This window comes from Clarias gariepinus, chromosome 13 (genome assembly GCF_024256425.1).
Source record: "Clarias gariepinus isolate MV-2021 ecotype Netherlands chromosome 13, CGAR_prim_01v2, whole genome shotgun sequence".
Taxonomy (NCBI): Eukaryota; Metazoa; Chordata; class Actinopteri; order Siluriformes; family Clariidae; genus Clarias; species Clarias gariepinus.
The window spans coordinates 28,502,672-28,527,500 of record NC_071112.1 but is presented as its reverse complement, the minus strand read 5'-3'; the positions used below and the strand labels follow the sequence as shown (position 1 = coordinate 28,527,500).

At 36.5% G+C, this 24,829-nt stretch overlaps 1 protein-coding gene across 1 annotated transcript; it reads right to left on the bottom strand.

The window, feature by feature from the left end:
• Positions 1-9,088: 9,088 nt before the first annotated feature.
• On the bottom strand, positions 9,089-14,542 carry dio2 (iodothyronine deiodinase 2). The gene is made up of 2 exons (XM_053509246.1): positions 14,136-14,542; positions 9,089-10,261 (listed from the first exon to the last, which is right to left on the bottom strand). The coding sequence occupies exons 1-2, from the start codon at positions 14,361-14,363 to the stop codon at positions 9,701-9,703; spliced, it is 789 nt and encodes a 262-aa protein (XP_053365221.1). The 5' UTR covers positions 14,364-14,542; the 3' UTR covers positions 9,089-9,700.
• Between the last annotated feature and the right edge of the window lie 10,287 nt (positions 14,543-24,829).

Genomic DNA, 24,829 nt, shown 5'->3' with positions numbered 1-24,829 from the left:
CTCAAGATCAATGGTTGTGCCTCAAAATAAATAAATAAATAAATAAATGAAATAGACATCATGGGTGTCAGGAAGGACTTGGTATAATATTACAACATCTGGCCTATTAATACACCTATTTATTGCTACAAATGAGTTAGTGGTGATATGATTTCAGGATACTCACCAGTGTACACTGCATTATTTATTTATTTATTTATTTATTTAATGAATTTGATTTATTTTGCACATTCTTGCAATTTGCATCTAAATGATGCTACATGTGCGGCTTATCTTTGCACAGATAAACCTGGTTTAAGAGTTTTATAAATTTGCTCACGTAACGTAATTTGCACTTAGGCACAGTTTTTTTAAATTATTATTAGTATTATTAGTATTATTATTATTATTATCATCATTATTATTATTAGTAGTATTATTGTTGTTATTATTATTATTATTAGTAGTAGTAGTAGTAGTAGTATTATCTCCAAGCTATTAAAGAACCCACTGCTTTAGAAATCAAAGATAAATTTACAGTACATATCATAGAGTGGTACCTTAATATACAAATTTAATCTGTTGTAAAGGTGAGTTCTTAAGGCGAAATTTCATATTACGAAGTGTAGTTTCCTACAGGAAATAATGTAAATCTAGATAATCCATTCCGGACGCCCAAAATATTACCAATATTACCAATTTCCACTGAAAGTGGCTCCATTCTTTTCTTGCTCTTGTCTTAGCTAACATTCTTGGTACCCAAGATGCAAAAATAAAAAAAACACATAGAAAAATATGTATATGGATTTGCTATCGTTCAGTTCAGCTCTGTCCGGCTCTCATATGGCAAAATGCAGAGTCAAATTTCCTGCAAAATTTTAGTTTACAGCGTGAAAATTTATAAGGTACAGTTTGTACTGTACAGGTATGTTGAGATACCACAGTACCATGGGCTTCTACTAATACTTTGGCCTTAATGTTCTCCTTAACATGCTCTTGCATCCTAATAATAATACAGGTCTTAATAATACTCTGGTCTTTTATTTATATTCTGTTCATCCTGAGAGTTTAATACGACTATGGTTGCTCAATAAATGTCCCTGATTTTCACTAATAGTGAACATATGGAGTTTCCAATAAGGGGCTTTGTTTCTTATTAGAACTGTGAAGATTTACTTAACATCCCTGATAATCTCACTGACCCTTTTAGAAACTCCTAATGTCACACATTGGGCTCATCACTTATTCTGGGCAGATTCAGGAGACATGTGAATGGTCGGCACAAATGCCTACTGATTATTCCCCTAATGACCCAAAATATGACCTTGATGTACCAGTGTACACTAGGATTCTAATGATGCTTTGGATTCTAATAACACTGTGAGTCTAAATAGCATCCTGGAGCTGTAATAACAATTGTATTATTACTCTATATAGCTATTACACATTATGGAATGTGAATAAAACCACCATGTGGACATAATAATGCCCCCCTGGTGGAAGCAATATGTTATGGGTTCTATTAACACTCTGGGGTCATAAGAGCTAATATGGTTTCATGATTTTAGAATTGCTAGAACTGTTAGTAATAACATCTATAACATAACATAACTTCATAACATACCCATTCGTTAACATGTGTTCTGAGTTTTTAATATAAGAGAAGACAACATCCTACGGCTTCAACCACCATTCACCCTCCTCTGGGTCTCAATAACAAATACCCTGGGTTTTAGAAGCACAATGAGGTTGTTATAATATCACGAGGTACTATGGACATTGGGTATTAACAAAGCACTATTTTTTAATATATCAGTCACTTCATATATATGTTACAGCGGCTTGCATCATCAGCACCTCTCATCACCCTGACAACCTCATGCCTGCTGTGGAGGTGGCATCATGTTAAGAGTCTCCATTATTCACCTGGTTGTGCCTCTAAGTAAACGCCAACTCACCTTGTCCTGACTTTCTTCCAGGAAGAGTTGTAGTTATATTAATCAAATGTGACATTTTAATTGCACTCAGGTCAACACTTTCACCTCATTATGTCATTTCTGATGGCAATGTTTGACAACAATTTATGGGTATATCTATATAAATAAAAAAAATGTCAGAATTCACTATTTTAATGATATCTTTACACTTCATACATTGGACCCGAAACCCAAAAATGTTCTGTCTGTATGTCTATCCTGCCGGATTATGTCATAGCATCATGCAAAATTGACTGGAAAGAATTTACTGAAAGTACTTGGATATCTGCCTGCAGTTTAACCTGCACTATACATGAAATTAAAAGATTATGAACAGTTGTGTGCCGGATTGGGCCACTTGCTCAATTTAAACAAACATCTGCAGCAATAGATATTAATCAGAAATGCTAAACTGAATCTTTTTCGTGGGATTAGTTCATATTTGCACTTTCGCTAAAATAACAGCCTTGACGTGGTATAAGTGAATTTTAACGCATTGGAGTCATTTTAAGACAAAACTCCATCTCTATCTGATCTACTTTTTCCATACTCTCTCCGATTATCGAACAGGGAGTGTATTTGGTTGATGATGAAAGAAGTACAATTTAGTGTAACCAAGGCGTAAGATACTCAACCTTACAGAATGTGATTTCTTTGTATTAATAAGTTAGACAAAGAGCTCTGCCTTACAAAAAGCCAGACAGACATGTACGTGGGATTCAACCTAAAATAATGACGTCACTGATTATATTAAAGCTGATCAGATTATTTTTAGCTTTAACCTTTCAAATATTTCTACAAACTCCTTTCCCATCAACGTCAGGTCCTTACACTATGTTATGTTTATGGAAAAGTATAAAGGGGTAAATACATATTTTGTATGTATAGTTTTTGAAATTGGACTTAAAGACATGTAAAAGTTTTAAAGTCAAACATAACTTAAACATGTAATAAACATATAATATAATATAAATAAACATAATCTTCGATTAAACTCCTAAATTTTAAATCAGTAGTGCCCGTTATACCACAAAAGCACAACACACTCAACACACCCATGCTTCTCATGTTCATGCTACACAAGAAGCAGCAGTAGCTGGAGGAGCGGAAATGGCCCTGAAGCATAGGTGTCTCTGTCCCAGGCTCTAAGTAATGTTTATTATTACTGTATATCAATGCATCATAAATCTCCTATAATAAATCTGTCTCCAATTCAATAAAATGATGTCAGCAACTTTAAAGCTTTTAATCAAAGCCAATTGTCCTGCTTCATTATCTCATTCAATCCGATGAGTCGACTGGCTATCAAGTATGGACATGAACCCTGAACATCCAAAGAACACCTACTGTATGGCCCGGGGCAGTTATTTATTTTTTTTTTTTACATTTTAGGGCACCTTTAATATAACTATTAAAACGTGCATAGATTGACACACAAGCTTTGGAATGAATGGTTCGTTCTACATCCGGAAAGTTTTAACAACGCATCACTTTTTCCACATTTCCACATGTCACAGCCTTATTCTAAAATGGATTAAGTTCATTTTTTTTTCTCAGAATTTTACACACAACACCCCATAATGACAACATGAAAAAGTTTACTTGAGATTTTTACTTGAGATTGTCTATAGACCTCTAAGACAGGATTGTTATAATCAAGGACAACCATCTCTGCAGCAATCCACCAGCCCGCATGAAGTTTGCCAAGAGGCACCTGAAGGACTCTCAGACCAGGAGAAACAAAATTCTCAGGTCTGATGAGACTCTCTGGCCACTCTACCATGGGTGGTTTCAAACTTCTTCCACTTACGGATGATGGAGGCCACTGTGCTCATTGGGATCTTCAAAGCAGCAGAAATGTTTCTGTAACCTTCCCCAGATTTGTGCTTAGAGACAATTCTGTCTCGGAGGTCCTACAGACAATTCCTTTGACTTAATGCTTGGTTTGTGCTCTGACATGAACGGTCAACTGTGGGACCTTATACTGTATAGACAGGTGTGTGTCTTTCCAAATCATGTCCAATAAATTGAATTTACCACAAGGGGACTCTAATTAACCTGCAGGAACATCTCAAGGATGATCAGGGGAAACAGGATGATCAGGGGAAACAGGATGTGCCTGAGCTGTGAATACTTATGTACATGTGCTTTCTCAATTTTTTTATTTTTAATAAGTTTGCAAAAATCTCAAGTATACTTTTCATGTTGTCATTATGGGGTGTTGTGTGTAGAATACTTTCGGGATGATGCCCAACACATTGGACAACAGATAAACATCCACTGTTTCTGTGGCAGTTAATTACATAGTTGGGTTGCCAGATTGATGCCCGATTGTATCTGAGCATTTGGGGATTGCTCAATGGTCCAACCATGCCAGTGAGTAGACTGGTGACAATAAATATCCCCTTGATATGAAGGGGTGGGTAAATGTGTGTGTGCATGGTGTCCTGTAATGAAATGGTGTCAAGCTCTAAAATCCGCATCTACTGTACAGCAAAGCTGATTACAATTAAGTGCTTAATAAAAATATACTAAATAAATGATTGTAACTAATTCTCTATCATCTTTTTTAACTTCTGTCTTTAAAAAGTTCTACTGTATGTGAGTATCAGAGAGAAGTAGAAACTCTTTACTGCTGTAGGCTTCTATATCAAGACCCTCAAAGGTTCTCCAAATGGAGAATTCAAGCAACAAAGTGTGAATGGCTTCACCTAAAGTTTCATGTCAGCACCAGGTTCAGGCGTTGCTTTTCAAGGTTCATGACAGCCTTACAATATGGCCTTCCTAGACATTACACATTAGACTACTACAGAAAACCTTTCCCTGCTGGATAACGTTTGGGTGTTCTAGTGCTTTTCTATGGTGGAGAACATTGACTTTGTTAGTGGACGGACTGGCCTTTGGTCCCCACAGACGTAAAGAAGGTTTGGGTGCTCATGATCCTGTCAACAGTTTACTGTTAATTTTTTTAATGTTATATGGTGTTTATGGTTATTATGGTTAGGGTACATATTAAAACGAACACATTTATTTATGATTATATTTGATTTATAGCTCTCATTAGTGTTATTGTACAGACCTGCGATACAGACCAATCCATTTTGGTTAACTTGATAAACAGGAAGTTGCATGTCTGTCCCGAGTCTCTGTGTTCCCGGGAAGGTAAGGGAAACAGGTTCTGACTGCAAGAACATGGACGGCACTTCTCCAGCACACTATTGACTGCAGTCTGTGAAGCTGAGATCTTTTCTTGAATACGGATGTTCCACGTTCCCTTCCCGAGCCAGAATTAGCTCATGGTACGGAGTACGTGAGCAGGCGATCGTTATACAGTTAAACGCAGGGTGGAGAGAGGGAATTAATGATGGATGTCTAAAATAATTCAAATGTGCACAATGTGGGTCATGTAAAAAAATCCAGCGGTACCTCACAAATGAATTTAGAGGCGTCCCAGGGGCAAGTTCTTAAGGCAAAATGTAGACTGCGAAAATGTAAATGCAGATAATCTGTTTCAGCTATTCAAAAATATTACCAATATTACCAACACAATAATCATATTTTTGCATATAGAAACAATAAAAACATTTAGAAAAGACATGTCAAAGAAGTAAAATATGCAAAACATATATTATACCTCGCCTAACCTTAATAAAGTATATGATTAAAGAATCTGTATTAGTCACTCTTGAGTTCTGGGTTGTGATTGGTCAGAATTGTTCATGTTGATAGATTTTATATAATTATATATACATATAATGAAACTGTAAAGTTGGCATGTCTGTACATTGAGGGCATATACAAAAAAATTAAAATAGAACACAGCAAGATGGTTTTTGAATTTTTTGTTTGTTTGTGCACCATCACGTAAAAACTACTGAACAAATTTTATTGAGGTTTTCACATTTGTATTTGGCCAAACTTGAGGTACTGTAGCATAACAAAAGAAAAAAAATTTTTTTTTAAAAAGAAAGAATAAGTTAATTCCAGTATTCAACAGCTGCCGCTGTAAATTTTTTAAACCCTTGTGTGCAATTACAGTAAATACCATGCGAATGGGGTCTTGGGAACATCTAGTACTGTAAATAATATTTTTTTTAAATTCAATTTTATTTGTATAACACTTTTAACAATTGTCATTGTCGCGAAGCAGCTTTACACAATCAAAAAGATTTTTGGAGTTTGTATGAAATGTGAATGTGTATAAATCAAAATGATCAGATTGTCCCCCATGAGCAAGCCGAGGACGACGGTGGCAAGAAAAAACTCCCTGAGATGGTAATAGGAAGAAACCTTGAGAGGAACCAGACTCAACAGGGAACCCATCCTCATCTGGGTGAAAACGGATAGCAGGGATTGATCTGCAGTCATACTGTTTGTTAGGAGGCTGAAAGTTCAGCATAACAGGAGATGTGTTTCAGTTAATATAGAGTCCAGTTCGTTACTGGAGGCTCTAAACTATCGGGCGACTTCAGTCACAAGTCCTCAGAGAACAGCTGTCTGCTTCAGCCGAGGCCAGGACCGTCTACGTGGAAAGGTGGAATTGTCCCCAGCCAGTAATCAGTTTAAAACATAAAAAAACATAATACATAATTTGGAAGTATTTCAAAAATACAATGTTGACCGGAGGTCCTGCCACAGTCGTACAAATGAGAATAAATACAATGGTGACCCTCAGCCTTCATGGTCCCTATCTATATGTATATATATATAGTATATATATAATTTTATCCTGACTTCCGATTTTCAAAAAGATCTCCATGACAGAAAAGAGGTGGAGTAGAAATGGATATGATGTTCAGCGTCTCCCAGAGAAACCCAGAGTTGATGTATAAGTGATATCGATACCAGGCTTGATTTAGTTTTCCCAAGATGTCAGGCATCCAATTCAAATAACGTGTTATATACATTAGGAGAAAAAATGTCTTTCATTTAAGCACTGCATCAACATTTTGTTTTAATTTATAGAGACTGTTTTGGCAAACTCCGGCCATTACGTCTCCTCTATAGCGAAATAAATTGGGGTCGGTTTTCCCCCGCCTCGCTGCAGGGGGGTCAGGAGAAAATAAGGAATCTGTCCAGGGTTGGTTTATGTTCCTAAAATGTACAGTGGGAGAGTCTTTCCTGGACCGCCGCTGTTATTTTGAGCCAGTGCCCTACCACCTTCATCCGTGACGTTGGCAGCGTCGCTGCCCGCTGCGTTCCAATACCGTGAACAAAAACCTCAGCTGGTCCAGCATACCGGTTCCGCTCGGATAAACAAGGCATAGACACAACTAAGGTTTCTGTTTCACAGCATTTCCGTGGGACACGTTCTCCCCAAAACGCTTCGCTCTTTAGGTTATTTGGCAGCCGCAGCGGTGGAAAGGTTCAGCCAGGAGGCTCGGCGTCGCATCGTTTCAGATGGTGCTGCACATGTTTAGACCCATCACCCAGAGCATGCCTGCAGACATCGATTTAATGGAAAATACCCGCACATACTTACACACTAACTCACCAACACACTAACACACCTGCCCTGCCCCACCCTCTAGATATGTTGTAGTCATTTCTCTTTTTTTCTCCCTCTCCTGTTTGTATGATGTTTATTTCTATCACTCAAGCTTCTAGATCTTTTTTCGTTTGTTTTTTTTTTTTTTTGCTCATCCGTAACCAATCCAGCTTTAGCCTCTATTTAGAACTCTTCCACATGTAATAAAATAAAAAGAAAAAGAAAGAAGACTTGCAGAGTCAGGAGCAAAAAGCTTCAGCTTTATTTTTATTTTTGATATATTTGCAAGAAAGCAGCCGGTTGCACAGCACGCCTCAGGGAAGAAATGCGAAGTGGAGTAAATACAAAAAGCTGATTCCTGCGTTTCTACAGGAACGCTTATTTCAGGTCCGGACAAAGAGGTGTGACGTTTCATCCAACCACAGACAGGAACGCAGGATCCTTTCGTCAGTGGCCTTCATTCACACACCGGTTTGTCTTTGACACAAACAAGCGTCTGTAGTTGCGTGTGTGCGTGTCTGTGTGTGTGTTTGGGGGGGCTGAGGGTGTTAACAGGCATAAATAATAACCTTCAAAATACCATGTGAATAAACATTCTGTGTTGGACAAATATAGAACAAGTTTTTTCATTCTTTTGTCAAATAATACAATACAAAAAAAATCCCTTTTAAATTAGTGCCTTCGTGATGACCATCAACAAAATATATAATAATAATAATAATAATAATAACAAATAGCTATAACATTCTCTATACAGGCCATAAACACATTTATGACATCTTATAATATGTATTTAATTATATATATATATATATATATATATATATATATATATATATATATATAGGGATGGGATCACTAGGGATCACCCGATACGATATTATAACGGTGCTGCTTTAATTTGTAATGTCGTTCTGTCAGTATTATGATTTTATAATATCCCGTAGGATATTCTTTGTCAGTTTTGTTACTAGTTTCTAAACAAATTTCGCAGAAACTTCCCTCCTACCACTAAGGACGCTGTGCTGCCTGCCAACGTGTGAATAGTTTAGTGTTCGCCACCTGGAGGATCATAGAGGGATGGCAATGTTTTGCTGATTTCAAATTTAAATAGGTTTAACTTACAAAAAATAGAAAAATAAATAGAAAATAAGTTTTGGAGTCAGTGTGGCGAAAAATCGCAATACGTAATGGAATAATTTTTTTCTCCTATCACTAATATAATAAATTTTGTCTTTCAAATGTTTCAAATGTTGAGTGAAGAAAAGGCAGAATTTACAAATCAGCAATACGTGTACATTCTCGACGGATATACTATGACATACAGTACATATAATCTTTTTAAGAAGTTGTAATTACAATCTTGACATTTTTTTTTTTTGCACAGTTAAACCCAGGTGTACTTAAGCACAGCAATATGCAGTTGACTTTCAGCAGTTCAAACACTACTGAATAACCAAGACTACACCTAAAGCTCTGCTTATAATAAATCATAGCAGTATCATTGCTATAAAAAGCCTTATATAAAGCCTTATGAATGTATCAAAATGTCTTATGAACATGTTCATACTGTAGTTCATTATTATTCTAGCCCTTCTTTGAAACAGTAGCATCCTAAGATAAGGACTATGATAAAGGGTAACACCAGGCACAAAGGTAGAAATTAGCATGTTAGTGTTTTTTTCTTGGTTCATACTTCATGAATGTTTTTTTTCCACTGGGAGCAGATGTGCTAAAGTGGTAATCAGGCAAGCAAAAGCGGATAAAACGGCTATAATGGCAAGCAATAAGCACGATTGTCAACTTGCGACATAGGAACAAAAAAATGCTGGACGTAAACATGCCACACATTTAAAATAACAAACACTAACATAGAAAAAAATAAATTATATTTCTTGTATTCTGTATAATACCAGGCAGGGGCCTTTTTTTTCTGGGATCGACGATTTGGTTTTGAAAAGCGATGCATGTTACTGAGCATAAAAGCACAAAATTACACGCTGTAGTTGTTAATGTACTATTAATGCAAATGACTCATGATATTGATAGTGTTTATAGGTGTTTATAGTGCATACACATTTTTTCTATCAAAATATAAAAGTCGAAGTGCAATGCTTGGTTTAGTCTCCGAAGTCCTTGTTTAGAACAGAAAGAAACGATTCCCCGCTAATCGCTGGCGTTCACTAATGATCTTCAAAAGATTCCGACGACTCTTCAAAGTTCACGTCACTACTGGAGGCATAGAGGTGTTAAAATGTCACCGCTTCCCGTAGCTCTGTTCAAGCCAGTTCTGTACACTTTTAAGGTTGTAATAAAAGGGACCCTTCCCTCCCAAATAAGAGATTTTATTCTTCTGTACGATGCACACTCTTTCGTAGGCGACGCCGTAGGCCAGGTTGGCGTTGTTGTCCATGCAGTCAGCCACCAGCCGGCACTGCGGCGGCAAAGAAAAATGCTGGACCAACTTCTGCGCCGCCACCATGCGCTCCTCCAGGTTGCGGTGTTTCTTCACCTCGAACGGGAAAAGATCCATAGGTGGACCCGCCCATCCATCAGACGGGTGAGCCTCGTCAATGTAGACGAGCAGGAAGTCCGCCACGTCCGAGAAGTTCTCCACCAGCCTCCGGAAGACCGGCAGCTGGTTCACGAACGGGGGTCAGCTAGCCGAGCCGAAGTTGACCACCAAGGGCCGATCGGACGATTCAAAGTCCAGCAGGTGACACTCGTCCATTGTCTTTCCATTCTTGCTGCTCCACTCGTCTGGGATCCCAGGAACGCGTACCACTTTGGAATTCGGAGCCGCCTCGCCCAATTTCACCTGCAAGCACAGAGTTAGGCTTTCAATCAACAATGGATTTCTTATTCATTATTTAAATAGTTTAGTGTGTGATCTTGAAAGAAAAAAAACTTTTCTTCTTATTCTCTTATGTACTGTACGAACATTCCTTACGGAAATTTGAGTTATAAACTTTCTAAGATTTAAATATACATTTGTGCACATTCAATCGTCACATGTTTATGATATCAGCATACATCCCCACATGCATACAGTGTTCCTCCCATGATAAAGTAAGCGTAAAAGCAGCGGCAATGAAGCTAGTACTGCTACGAGGCAACAAGCTCCAACGATAGAGACAAAAGTGAAAAAATTTGTTTGTTGGACTTACAAACAAAATGGACTAATGAATGAGCTCCCAGAACAGAACTTGTCCATATGTAGGGGACTTAATATTGAATTTTTTTTTTTTATTATACCTTGGAAAGAAGTACCACGATTAATCATTGGTGATGCCTGTAAATATGTTTAGCTAATACAAGTTAGCTTGCTGTGCTCGTCTAAGACCACAGCTAGTAATAAGCCTAACAAATAACTATGCTTTTAAATCAGTAAAAGCTCACAAGAGACCACACAGCTTTAAAGTAACTAAATGCTTTGATAAAACATACATTAAAGAAATCCTTTATAGGATGGAGAAATCTAAAGTTTAGAACTTACAAAATACCTACAATGTGTTTTATCCTGATCTAGAATCTAATAAAAACCCGCCGTATGTCTCCTACTGGCGCCGTTGCATTGTTTCCACCATCGTCTCATCAGCCGGGGAATTTGGCGACAGCCTTTAACTGCGGAGGATGCTGAAAGCATTCAGTCTGGCACATGTACAACTTACTACTGTCTGTTAGGCAATCGCACGCCGAGTCCGGGTTAAAAAGTAACGTTCACAGAGACCCAGACTTTTACAACAAATTTAAAGGCCATGGTCTCATGTGCTGCGAGTTCATTGACTGTCTGGAGATCAAAGTTCATTATTCTTTCTACTGAATGGATTTATCTTTGACTGAGAAGCAGGGATAGTTGTTCGTTTTATGGTGTGTACTACTTTAAATGCAAGCCAAAAACAGCATACCAAATATATCCAAATAAATATATATATATATAGAGATACTGTGTTTCTTTATACCTGAAAAAATAATTTAATTGGAACTTGATGCTAAAGTGCATTGCTAATATAGTTTAATGTAAATGAATCCCAGTGTAACTAAAGCTCAGCTGAAATAAAAATAAACAAATAAATAAATAAGTAAATTAGCCTTCATTTTAATTGCTACAACCACCGCAGGCATTCAAGTTCATTCGAGTTTAATAAAACACCCTAATGCACTTTCGGGAATGAAGGGACCAAATTGTTTCAAAATGTTTCCTTTAGAGTGCATGTAGAGTACAATTACTTAGCAATGCACCTTAGCATCAAGTTCCAATAAAATTATTTTCTCATGTATAAAGATATACAGTATAGGTACAAAAGATGTAGCCGTGACATCCTGACGTTAGCGATAAGTAAAAAAAAAAAGTACATCATGGTACCTTTGTTTCTGAGAGCAAGGTCTCTCAAGTATGAGGTCATGGTCTCTTAAGAAAGACCTTAATTGAGGTCTAGGTCTCTGCTTTTGGTCCTGTGGTTTTGATACTGCTGTTGTTGTGCATTTATAGGAAAAAAGAGTACTTAACTTTACTTTTTTCTTTTGCTTAGGTTAACCCACAAGCGCACACCTTTTGTCTATTTCAACCAGAAATGTCCAGAGAGTGTACATTTTATGCCTGATTCCTAAAGGAAACTCTGTTTGTCAAATCAAAGTAACATTCAGATCATCTTTTCTGGATATATTAACTATACAAGTATTGCTCACTTCATAATGTTTAGTCTAACTCCCACTGCATTCTCTAGCTTGGTCTTTATACAGTAATTATTACAATAAAGCTTGAACCTTCTAATATCACAGCATCACAATCAGAGACCAAGAACCATGCCTCCCAGTCAGCTTTGCAGCATTTATATTTATATTGTAATGTCAATCTATTCAACCTACACTCATACTTTCGGGTACCAAACTGTACTTTTCTTTGTTATGTTCTTTATGACACCATCAAGTATATCTCGGGTATGTACTGTATATTTTGCTTGGGAAAAGGTGACACACCTATAATTGGCTTAATGTTTCAGAAGGTCCAGTTATGGACAAGCATACAGTATGTCAATCATTTTTATCAAAGGTACACTATATTTAATTTGGCATGTTAACAATACATACTAAAGGAATTCATAAATTTATTGCCATGCTTCAGCTTAAAATATATATATATATATATATATATATATATATATATATATCCTATAGACCTCCCTCAGCACAAACTGATTTGAATGTGTATAATAATATTTTGGCTGGAGCTTTAAATTCTGGAAATTTCCACTGACTGAAGGTACGAGTTGATGTTGTTTTTACATAAGTAAGGATTGGATCCAACTTTTTCAATGCACATGACCAAAATAAGAGCTAAATATGGCCAACTTAAAAAATGTTATAGAAAAAATCCAGCTTCCTGTAGTTTAAGTTTAAGTGTAAGTTAACTTAAATTAAAAAAAAAAAAGTTTTTCCTTCTAGAATATTGTTTATCAAACTTATTTGCATGTCTGCTACAATCTCAGAAATAAGAAAAGACAGTGCTGTTGTTCATTGCTGGAATTGTTGTGCCTTTATCATACATCTTTTACTTCTAAAGGTGCATCATCAGTCTTCAGCATCAAGCGATCCACTGAGCATAAAGGTGCCAGGATGTAGTGCTGATGTACTAACGCAGAAGAACTGTTGCAGGTTTTACAGTATGCTTAAAAAAAACTTATGAAATGGCTCTTCAGTAAAGCCAGAAGTGTACTGCTTTTGATCTTATGTGATGCTTATTTTCATTGCTTTAATGCATGTTCTTTTTTACAGCATCTTTACACGTGCCCAAGTTGAGTGCTTCAATGTAAAATATAAAGTTTTTTGATGAACTAAAAATGAATGAATGAATGAATGAATGAATAAAATGGATTAAAATCCTAAAACTTCTATGGCAAATAGATCCTCCTGACTCTACTGTTGTGTGCATTGCAATTTCTACTGTTTTTGTCTCTTTATTTATAGCTAATAACTCAAAGTTTAATCAATGTCTTTAACCAGTATGTAGTTGGCGAAAGAATTATACCTAACAGTTTTTGTATGAGGATGGTCCAAGGATATATATACTATATACACAATGAAGTTGGGTGACAATGTACAGTAGTGTCCTCATACGAGGACATTTAGGTCTCGAAAGGTAATAAAATAACAATGATAAATGACAAACTTCAGGATACGACTGACAATGCTGAATTGTTGTCATCTATTGGTATACTTACAAGACAATTATTTCTTTTCGAGAAGCATAGTTTCAATCCAGAATAATGTAATACTGAAGTATCTAATACGTATTGGAACATTTAGTTCATTTATATTATAAAAGCTTACCAAGACAACTTATTCAGTCTATAACAAGATGTTTTATTGTTATGCATCACCTAGAATATTTCCTGGATCTGTCTTAATAAGTTAAAAAGTTATTTACAGTGTGCACTGAAATGCTGGAACTTCTCAAAAGCACACTTCCATGACCTAAACAGTAGTTTGGATGCAGACTCATGCTGCAGGATCATGCTGCACTGCTGTGGATCTGCTCTGAAAAGTTATATACATTGGAGCTTTTTTGTTGTTTTTGCACACTTCATTAGCAATAGAATGCAAATAAATCAGTTTGTTTGTTTGTTGTTGTTTTTTTTGCCTAAACCTGCCCCTGAAACGGTGAAACAGCACAGCCCAGGTCACTCGCTCACCTGCTTGTAGGCGTCCAGCAGAAAGCTGTTCCAGATGGAGCGCACGCCGGCCGGGGTGAGCATGCGCTGGTGCCACGCGCCTCCGCCGCCGCCGCACGAGAGGCTCACGAGCGACACGACGCGCTTCACGAGCACCACCGAGTCGTAGAGCACGAAGAAGAGGCAGTTGGAGAAGAAACCGGGCAGAATCTGCAGGGTGACCCGCAGGTCCGCGCTCAGCGCGCGCATGCTTTGTCCCGCAACAGGTGACGCGCAGCGACTCCTCACCGCGCCACGCGCATCTTTCGCTTTTAGTTTGTGTTTGTTTGTTGTTTGTTTTTCCTTTGGCCCTCCTTACTTCGTTCCCTTTTCCCCCAAAGCCACAGATGCAGAAGGGCTGATGGATGGAAGCAGGACGGGTGCCGGGGTTCTCCACCACCACAAAAGACACCGACACAGAGCGCGTCACAGCGCACCAGCCACGGGGCCGAGCCTCCAGCACTCCCTGCCCACTTTTCTTTTTTTTTTTTTTTAATATCTCTTTTCACAATATTAAAAAAAGGAGCTAAAAGCGTGCAAAGTACCTAAGTTTCACGCGAAGCTCTTTTTATTTACATTTTGTAGAAAGGGTTCAAAGGTTAAAGCTGATGAGCTTTAATGTGGGGTATTTAAATTTAACATGGGGCAAGAGAAGCTCAGTGGGTGAGATGTTGGACTATGAAAACACAAAACTCCAGCACCACCACCAAGTTGCCTCTGTTAGGCCCTTGATCGAGGCCCTCAACCTTTCATACTTTGAAATGCTCTGGATAAGCGTGTCTGCCGTTAATGTAAACAGTAATATTATTATTTCAGGTTGAATCCCAGGTACATGTCTGCCTGTAACAAAGATAAAACACGACAATATTATATTAGGGTGTTAGTTTCCACTGGATTGGTGGCTAAATTTTAGGAAATTGTACAAAATGTACCTAATTTATGGCAAGACTTTAAATCTACTGTCATTTCAGTTTACTACAGTACAATCAATGGGAAACAGGGGGTTCATAAAAGTTTGTGTTTACAACCTGTTTACTGCACACTACTGTAAGTACTTCTTTCGTAGTCAGCCAAATACACTCCCGGTTCGGCAATCAGAGAGTAAATCACATATGAGAAATTTTAAAAGTAGATTGGATAAAGATTAAGTTTTGTTTTAAAATGACTCCAGTGTGTTAAAATTCACTTATACCACTTCAGCACTGAACTAATCCCACTAATATTATTCAATTGAGCTTTTCTAATTAATATCTATTGGGGCAGGTCTGAGCAAGTTGCTTATTAGTAGCTTATTGTAAATTAGATTTTAAAGTTATATTATTATCTGGCACATACTGTAAGGGCACTGGTGGCTCAGTGGTAGGTGTTTTGGCTGCCATGTAAAAGGCCCGGGTTTGATTCCCACCCAGAGCCCAAACCCCAGCCACTGGATGCAGTACCGGTCCCAAACCCTGATAAAAAAAATAGGACAGTTGCATCAAGATGGGCATAAAGATGACATAAAACCTGGAAGTTGACCCAAAGTTAAACACTTAGCAAGCACAGATTAGAATTCATTCCGTGCCCATTTAATATAGCCTTTCATGCATCTGTGTAAAAACGAAAATCCAGCAACTGAACATTAACATCAGTAATGTCAATAAATATCCAAAATTCCCAATAATGAAACCAAATCAGTATTATTAATAATGCATATACACAAAGCCATGGAAAATTAATATACACTCATAGTTTTATGATAAAATGTGTGCACCAAAATGCGTTGCCATTATTTTAAATTTTGTTAGTTTCCTTCTTTTAAGGTTGGAATAGACCCATATTCAAGCATGGAAAGAAATGACAAGAAAAGAAGAGGAAAATGAGTCTGACTGGTTGTTTAGTCAGAATGTGAACTGTCCCAGGTAGGAAGGTGCAACTTAATTCTCATTGCATATTACTGGTACTCAGCACCAAAATGCAGAATCACTATCAGAAGTGCAAATAGTAGTTTCTTTCTACGTTGTAGAGAGTCACATTGATCCTAAAGGCATCCAAATATGCAATAATCTCTTTTGAACAGTTAATTTTGAGATGTATTTACCTAAAGCCATTTACAGGTGTATCTGTAAAGGCTTCATAACAGCTCTGATCTGTGTGGACACATCACTAGGAATCGTGAAATCCGCTTTTCTATTGTTTGTGAAGTTATAGTTCAGTTTACGGAAAAGGGTAAGACCTTTAACCCAAAAGATTCATGATGTTTAAAGATCTGTTTAGAAGAACAAAAATCTGATTCCATACCTAGGTGAGTTGTTGCTCTTAAAGGAAGGTGACTTCCAACAGGAAGTCAACAAAGTGTTTTTAGATTTAGCTGATTTAGCTTAGGTGTCCTCGCACTTCCAGGGTCGTGGGTTCGATTCCTTCTGTTTGCATGCAGGGTAGGCTAACTGCCATTCTCACAAAGTAGTGTGTGACTGAGTATGAGTGTGTGTGTTCTTATGTGCCCTGTGATGGATTCCAACTCATGCCCGAGACTCCTGAGATACAGTACGTAGGCTCCAGGCCTCCTGGACCCTGTACAGGAGAGGCAATATAAAGAATAAGTGATCAAGAGGGATGTTACCAAATTTAGCTCACATAAAAAGGTTTAATACATTTTGAGGCATACATTGATTCATAAAATTAAAAGTGTGTGTTTACCTCTTACATGTTATAGGTGTGTGTGTCTTCACCCCTCGCATGTCTATGTAGATTAAGGGAACGTTCCTAAGCTCGGGTGAGATTCTGTTTGGAATTCTGGAAATTCACCCGATGTACTGGGGTATTTTTCTGCCTTATACCAAGTATTCTCAAGATAAGCTTTGAATCCACTGCATTAATTAATTAATGAACAAACCAATCTTTCATTCATCTTTCAGTGGAGTTTAGACTTTAATTTAGGTATGAAATGTCAGAGGTAAGGGAATTTGCACACCTTTACCTCTGACTTGCTCAGATCTAATTCTGAATTTTTGCTGCTTTTTTGATAATGTTACAGTACGCTCTGTATCAATAAGCCTTATTCAATTCATTAAACCAGCAAGGCCATGGGGTTCATGTACTTCTTTATTATCTTATCATAGGTAATAAAGATGGTGTTTGTTTACATATTAATAGTCAATAAAATTGAAGATAGATTGTGAGATGTGATAAACTATGGACTCTGTGTTTTTTTAAAAATTCTGGGAATTTCTCTGGGATTTTAAACCATCTTATTTTTCACTCTTTTCATCCAATCAGTTTAACATCTTTTTTTAATTTCTTTCTCCATCTGTGTAAGAGGTCATTATTTTCTACTTCAGGTCACGTGCAAGTCATTTTCTTTTTTCCGCTCATCATTGTCTCTTAACTGCTCGCAGCGCTCTGCCTGGGAGTTTGAACCTGTTGAACTTTTTATGTCTTAAATAAGACTTGGATGTGTTCTGAGTGTTTTGGCGTCACCGGATGCTTTGATGAGGCACATTCTGATGAAAACGGCAGAGCGTGCAAAAGGGGGTACAAACTTTTCAACTTGCTAATAATTACTGCTGAATTGGGACTCAGTTGCTTTAAAATGTCAGCCAGATGTTAACAGCTGGGGGAAAATGAAATGAATGTGGTGTACAGTACAGATTAAACTATTGCATTTTATTATTAATTATAATGTTTATAGGTGACTTCTGTGCTCAGTTTATCACTGTAATATCTGTTGATTTTCTTTTTTAATCCATCAATATATTCATTTACTTGTTTTCTTGTTTTTTATTCACATTCCATTCATCTATACGTGCATCATTAATTTCCTTTCTTCATTCATCCACTTATCCATCCATCTTTGGAGCTATTCATCCACCCATTTATCCTTGGAACCATTCATGTATTCATTCGTTCATTCATTTGTTTGTTTGTTCATTGATTCATTTATCATTCATTTAGCTATTTAGCCATCCTTTTATTTCTTTATCATCCAAGCATCCATCAGTTCATTTATCTATCCTTGAAGCTATTCATCCATTCATCCATCCATCCATCCATCCTTAGAGTTATTAATTAACTAATTAATTATTAAAATATATTTAAATTAAATTACCCAGCCGTTTTTCTATCCATTCAATCATCTGCCTATTATCATTATATTTATTTATACAGTATATTTGTTTGTATGTTTGTTTGTTTATTGCTCTATTTATGCATTTTTTGTTCATCTGTTGATCTTTTACTCCAACCATCTGTCCATTTGTCAATTTGTGTGTTTGTTCATCAATGTACCCATCAGTCCATCTATCAATTCATCCATTGATTACTTCATCTATCCTTGAAGCCATTTATTTACTCAGTTATACATTCTCCCATCCATCCATTAACTTTTTAATTCCTCTTATCATTAATGCACCCATTTTAATTCAACCATGCATTCATGTATTTATTCAGAAATCTATATATTACTTGTGCCATATATTATCTGTCCATCCATCCATCCATCTGTCTATCCATCTATTTGTTTGTGTGTTTTTTTTGTTTGTTTTTGGTTGGTTGTATCACTTAATTAATACATCGATCCATCCATCAATACATCCATCAATACATACATACATACATACATACATGCATAGTACATACACACAGCTGTCCAGTTATTCATTCTTACATTAATTTATTCATCTATCCATCCATCCATGTGTTTGTTTTTTTACACATCAATTTTTCATTCGTGCGCATGTGATGTGCTAAGCAGTGTCCACATTTAATGTAATCCTCCTGTTCCACATTATCTCCACACGTAGCTTCATCTCCAGCGTCAGTGTCACCTGGACAAACACAGCTGATGCATTTTAGGAGAGGAATCAGATCCAAACCCTACGAGTCGTTTACATTCCGAATGAATCGTACTCTCATTTTCCACACAGTCAGGAGGTCAGGCGGTCGCCCAGTCTCCCTGCAGTCCTACAGTTAAGCTCTGCTATATCCAGATGTCACAAATGGACAGTATATAACAGCAGCTCTGCCAGTAGTGCAGGTTTATATTAACATGCTCGTTTCAAGACGTTTCTCACTGACAGAGACATTGTGTATATAATGATAAAATATATGGTGATAAAATACTAGATTTATGGAAGGAGTCTCCAGTGTCAGCACTTGCTACTGTCTGAGGAAAAGCTGCAATTTATCTGATATCTTTAGGACCCAGAAGTTTACACTTTCTGTTCTTGTTGTTTTTTTCTTTCAAAAATGAGGTAAAGGTACAGTATGGTGTGTACTGTAGCTACTATAATTCAAGTAATAACCAGAAATAATTAATAATTAACATTCCTCAGCCACAACCAGATAGAAAGTGCACCATATTTGTATTTAATGAAAAATTGCAATTTTTATCAAATTGCTGTGGTGTAAGAGGAATAAAGCACTCTCTCATCAGGGTAGGATGGGAGACATATAGTGCTCCCACATTAATTATGACCAATCATGGGCGCCTGTGAGCTCACGCAAGAGGAAGGATCAGATAGCGCTGTCCTCCGAGTGTGTTACGCCCAAGTGAGCAGTTTGAAAAGATGCGGTTGGTTGGCGTCACATATTTCAGGGCAACCACGTGATAGACTTCGGCCCTCCCTGGCTCACTGGTATTAATAGCCTTAATGTGGGAGCCCCCTAGTGACAGGGAGGAACTGGATACGACTAAATTAGGGAGAAAATAGGGGGGAGGGGGAAAAAAGTTACAGGAAAATACTTAATGTTTAAGTGGAGAACTCCTCTTCATCACACCACCCCGTTGTTGATTATTTTCTGATAGCACCATGACTCTGAAACTCAATTAGAGATCGAGTTATTAAGATTAAGGTGCCAGGAAAAGTGATGCCTGATTGAAAAGGGAGCAGAATCGAAAGCTTGTGCAGCTGTGATGCTGGATTTCCCCCTAAACGCTGTCTTTAAGGAGCGAGCTGGGATTAATAGCATGTCATTTGGCAGGATAAACCTGTTGACCCGATGTGCACACACACACACACACACACACACACACACACCCAAGAGCTGCCTGTGAAAGACGCCCAAACAGCTGGACACACGAAAGAGGTTACAGAGCGAATGCATAGGCCGCTGTCCACCCCGCTCATCAATCCTGCTATTGTTACAGCCCGAGTCATCTGGGAGTCACTGAGATTTAAGCAAAACATATTTTCATACAGCTTTCAACCCCTACTATCCACCGTGTTTTCATTTGGACGGAGATCTAAAGCCGATGTGTTTATATGTCACATCTCATATAAGCACTGTACATACGAGGAGAGACTGATATTTGCGTTTGAGATGCAAATGACTATAGGACAAAGGAATCCTTGTGCTGTGGATGTTGATTGGCTCGGTTGAGTTTTCTCGGTCAGTGGAGTACGCGACGACGCGAGGGCTTGTAACCTCTGACCTCCAGGAATCATTAATTATAAGGAAATTAAATGGGTGTTTTTTTCTGCTGTTAGTTATATATTTAACAGTTGCAACTTTTGTTGTTTTTGCAAGTTTAATTTTAGATATAAATCTTTTAACAGAGCTAAAACTACAAGTAAACACTCAGCTGTGGAGAGATTTATGGCAGAAATATAAACTCTAGATCTGCAAAAAAAAAGCAAAAAGATACTAAAAGAGAAGAAAATACATTTCTTTAATATTTGTACGGTTTTGAGATTCAATTATTTGTCAATTAATAACAATGCCAGTGATCATGTTTCATAATTTATTTCCTTTCATAAATACGTTAGAAATTAATATTTAATGTATGCATACATCACCTTTAACCCTCATTTACATAAGTAAGCATTTTTTATCCAACCTTGTGTTTAAACCTTCTCCCTCTTTTTTTTTTTTTTTTTTTTTTTTTGATACCTCTGATGATTTAAAAACCCCAAACACATAAGCCTCTCTTTGCAGCTGTTGTGTAAAAAAATGTAAAAATGCCTGAAGGTCACTGCATAATCACGGAATCTTCTGAATTCAAAACGTGATTAGGGTTCAGGACGAGTCCTGATGACGTGCTGCAAACGTGACGCAGACCGAACAAACATCACAGGAGACATGAGGTGAGTCACTGTTCAAACTCCAGCATGAAAGATCTTATCTTTCCATAATGATGGGTTTTGTGGCACCAAAGTGGAATTAAAAAAGCACCATCAGTGTTTTTTCAATGATCTGTTAAGTAGCGTAGACGAAACATAGCACACAATATCCCGAATTAAATGACTCGTGTGAAAATAAAAACATACATGGAACAAGTAATCCTTTTAAAGTTAAAATGAGTGCAGTAATTTATTATGCGTATAAATCATTTGTCGTAATAAAAACACATACTTTATATTATATTTCATGTTACTTGACTAGCAGTTTTAGGGATTGGATTCGCTTACACCAACCAGCCGTCCATAAGGGTGTAAAACCTGAACCTACTCAAGGCCAGATGTTTACAGCTGTTTGTAATTGCTATGTGGTTAAAATGCATTTCATACAGGAAATAATACAGGATATAATGCAGTCTAAGGTCTGCTTGATATACATGACTTTTCCGCATCCCATCAGACGTGATGAAAGTTTGACGAATATTCCTCAAATTAGGAGCAGTTTTTTAACCGCCAGTGCACTTTTTTTTTAATGGATGTGGGATTTTTCTTGTTCTTCTTGTTGTAGTTGCTGTTGTACAAACTGTATATATATATTGTGGCAATGCTTTGAGACAATGACCATTGTTAAAAGCGCTATATAATTTTTTAAATTATTTTTTTATTATTATTTTATGACTTTATTATTGAGTCAGTACAAAAATATTTGGGGTTTTCAAACATCACATTTTCCACCACAAAATTAAAAGTTTAGGAATTTGAGTTAATAAAGTTAATAAAAATATGAGTATGCCAAAAAAGAAAGCAGCACATTATATAAGCAACCACTTTTCAGGCCAAAAAAAGGGAAGGCGCTGCATTTTGCATGTAAATTAGAAGGAGATGCAACAGTCAAAAAAAAAAAAACATGGTAGTTTGTACTAATTTGCTTATAAAACTGCATGAATAGTACGTACAGTTACTCTAAAGGGTCATTAATTACTGTTTACTGGGCTTACTGCGCCTAAGACCTTTGCACAATACTTATTCCACTAGCAATCTGTGCATGCATAAGTAGTTTACCGGCTCGTGAATAAAAAAAAAATAATAATAAAATAATATCCACATGTAAGCATTATGTAATATTGTAAGATGGTTTAATTAAAAGAATTAGTAATAATTATAAATAAATATTAACACTTTTAAAGAAAGTAATCATTTTATTCCATTCATCATTTATTTATTTATTTGTTTGTTTGTTTGTTTGTTTGTACTTTTTAAAACCCTTAATTTCCTCACTTCTCTTCTTTATCCATCTCTTAAAGCTCTTTATATTAAATCTAATTCAGCATTTATCCCATGTAAGATTGCATTATTTCTTTCTAAGATTTTTAAACGTTTCAAATTATAATATGATATAGTCTGATAGAATGTGTTAAATCTGTATCAGTGTGGTAGGCTTAAGTCGCGGGGAAGGTTAATAAACATTGAGGTCAAATACGAATAGAGTTGGACGGAAGACAAGAATTAGACTGTTTAATCATTTATTAATTTATGTATTTTGTAAATACAGTTTTCTAAGTACTACATCTAATTGGTAAGTAATAAAATGATAATCAGAGTACTTTTATTAGACCTACCAAACCGTTATTCAAAAGCTGGAATTGATGAAGTAATGATTTTTCTTGTTGTAGATTATTAAAATGGATTGTTTTGACTGTTTCCACCAGTATTTACATTTACAAAAGTGTTAAAATATAATACAGTGCTGAATACATGCTGTAGTTTGTGGATCTGGGTATGAAATAGCTTTGATTGTTTTTTGCGTTGGTTTGATAGTATTAGGTGTTAAGTAAGGGTTGGGTATCATCAGCGACCATCTGATACGATATTATCATGATACCCGGGTGCCAATTATATTTGTATTGCCATTCTGTAAGCATCACGATTTTAATAACTTTTCCAATTCAATATTTAAACTTTTTTTTTGTTTTTTGTTACTATTCTTAACAAACTTAAGAAATAATTTGTGAATGTGAATACTTTAGACAGCACCACCTGCAGGACTATAGAGGAGCAGCAACATTTTACCAACTTAAATGCAAATATATATAAACAATTAATTTATTTTAAAAAATTGATTTTGTCATCAGTGTGGTGGAACATTAATGGCCACACAAAAGAATCACGCTACATCCCTAAATCAATCTGTGATTGAAAGTGATTTTCTTCCTTAAAACATGCCACATCCTTACTCATGAGACCAGAGGAGGTAAAGTAAATAACAACACTATAAAAGTAAATAACAACACTATAAAAGTATGTGTAAAAAAAAACATTTATTTTTTCCTTTATAAGCTAAATAATTAACATTAATGTGAGTAATTGGTCTCATCTGTAATCAGTGAAGTCAGTGATATATGACCAGTTTTTTTATTTTGATAATTTTGGCTAAAATATTTTTCATGTGCTTCAATCTGAGCTTTAGTAACTTGTTCATTTTGCGAGTGCATTTTAAAGCCACATCAACTTGTCTTTTTGTGTTATGGCTGCTAAAGGATGCAATGGTTTTGACTATTGTACTGTACTTATAAATAACCACAATGCGCATTTGTTATGTTGAATATACAGAAAGCAATAATGATCTTAAACCTTGGGGAAATCTTTGGGGAACGCCATGTTCTCCCTTACTGAAAGCTACAGCTAATTTAACATCCATTTATGCTGTTGTGTTAAAACCTGTTAAAATGCAACAAAGAACATCCTTTTTTTGTTTGTTGAGGTCCGACCATGGCAACTGTTTTTCAAGTTCTGCTTTATGTAAGAATATAAACTAATTAATCTGTTGAATTATACTTTACACTTATACACTTATGTGAGCATCTTTTGTAGTCAGCAGAGGACACTAATGATGCAAAAGAGCACTCCATCTTTTACAGCTGTTTTACACAATTAAGTTGGAGTGACAGCCACAGAAAGTCTTCTGTATAGAGGCTCTAAGAGAAAGTCAGGCTTTGTGTCAAAGCACAAGGTTAAAGAAAAAAAGAAAGAAAGAAGGAAGGAAGGAAAGAAAGAAAGAAAGCGTAAAAAGGTGGAGCTGCATGAATCTGCCAAGTCCATCCATCGATAAACAGCTTTCTTCATTAGATGTGGATTTATCGATTTCTTCCTGCGCAGGAAAAAATAGTTTGTACTCGCCAGTTAAACCAGTTTGCTCAAAAGGGTTTTGGATGTGGCCCAAATGTCTAGTTTTGTTCATGATGAACTGCAATAAGCTGAATAATTAATATAAAGACAGCAAAACCAACAATTAAAGACAACTAATTACATTTTTCCGCCTTTGCAGCAATATTTTTTGAACTCTTGATTCGATCTGCTGGAGTACTGGAGCTAATTCAACATCCAGACTGCTGTCCACCATGGCTAAACAGAACCGAAAGACAAAAGAGCAGTAGTTGCACAGATATACTTTGTGTTTGGAGATTCAAACCAAGAAACCAAAAAAGAACACTAGTGTGCATAACCTTTTGTTTTTGTCCTTCTTCTTTTGAATAGCAAAGAAGAAAAGATATACTGTAGAAACATTAAGTTTGGAGGAAA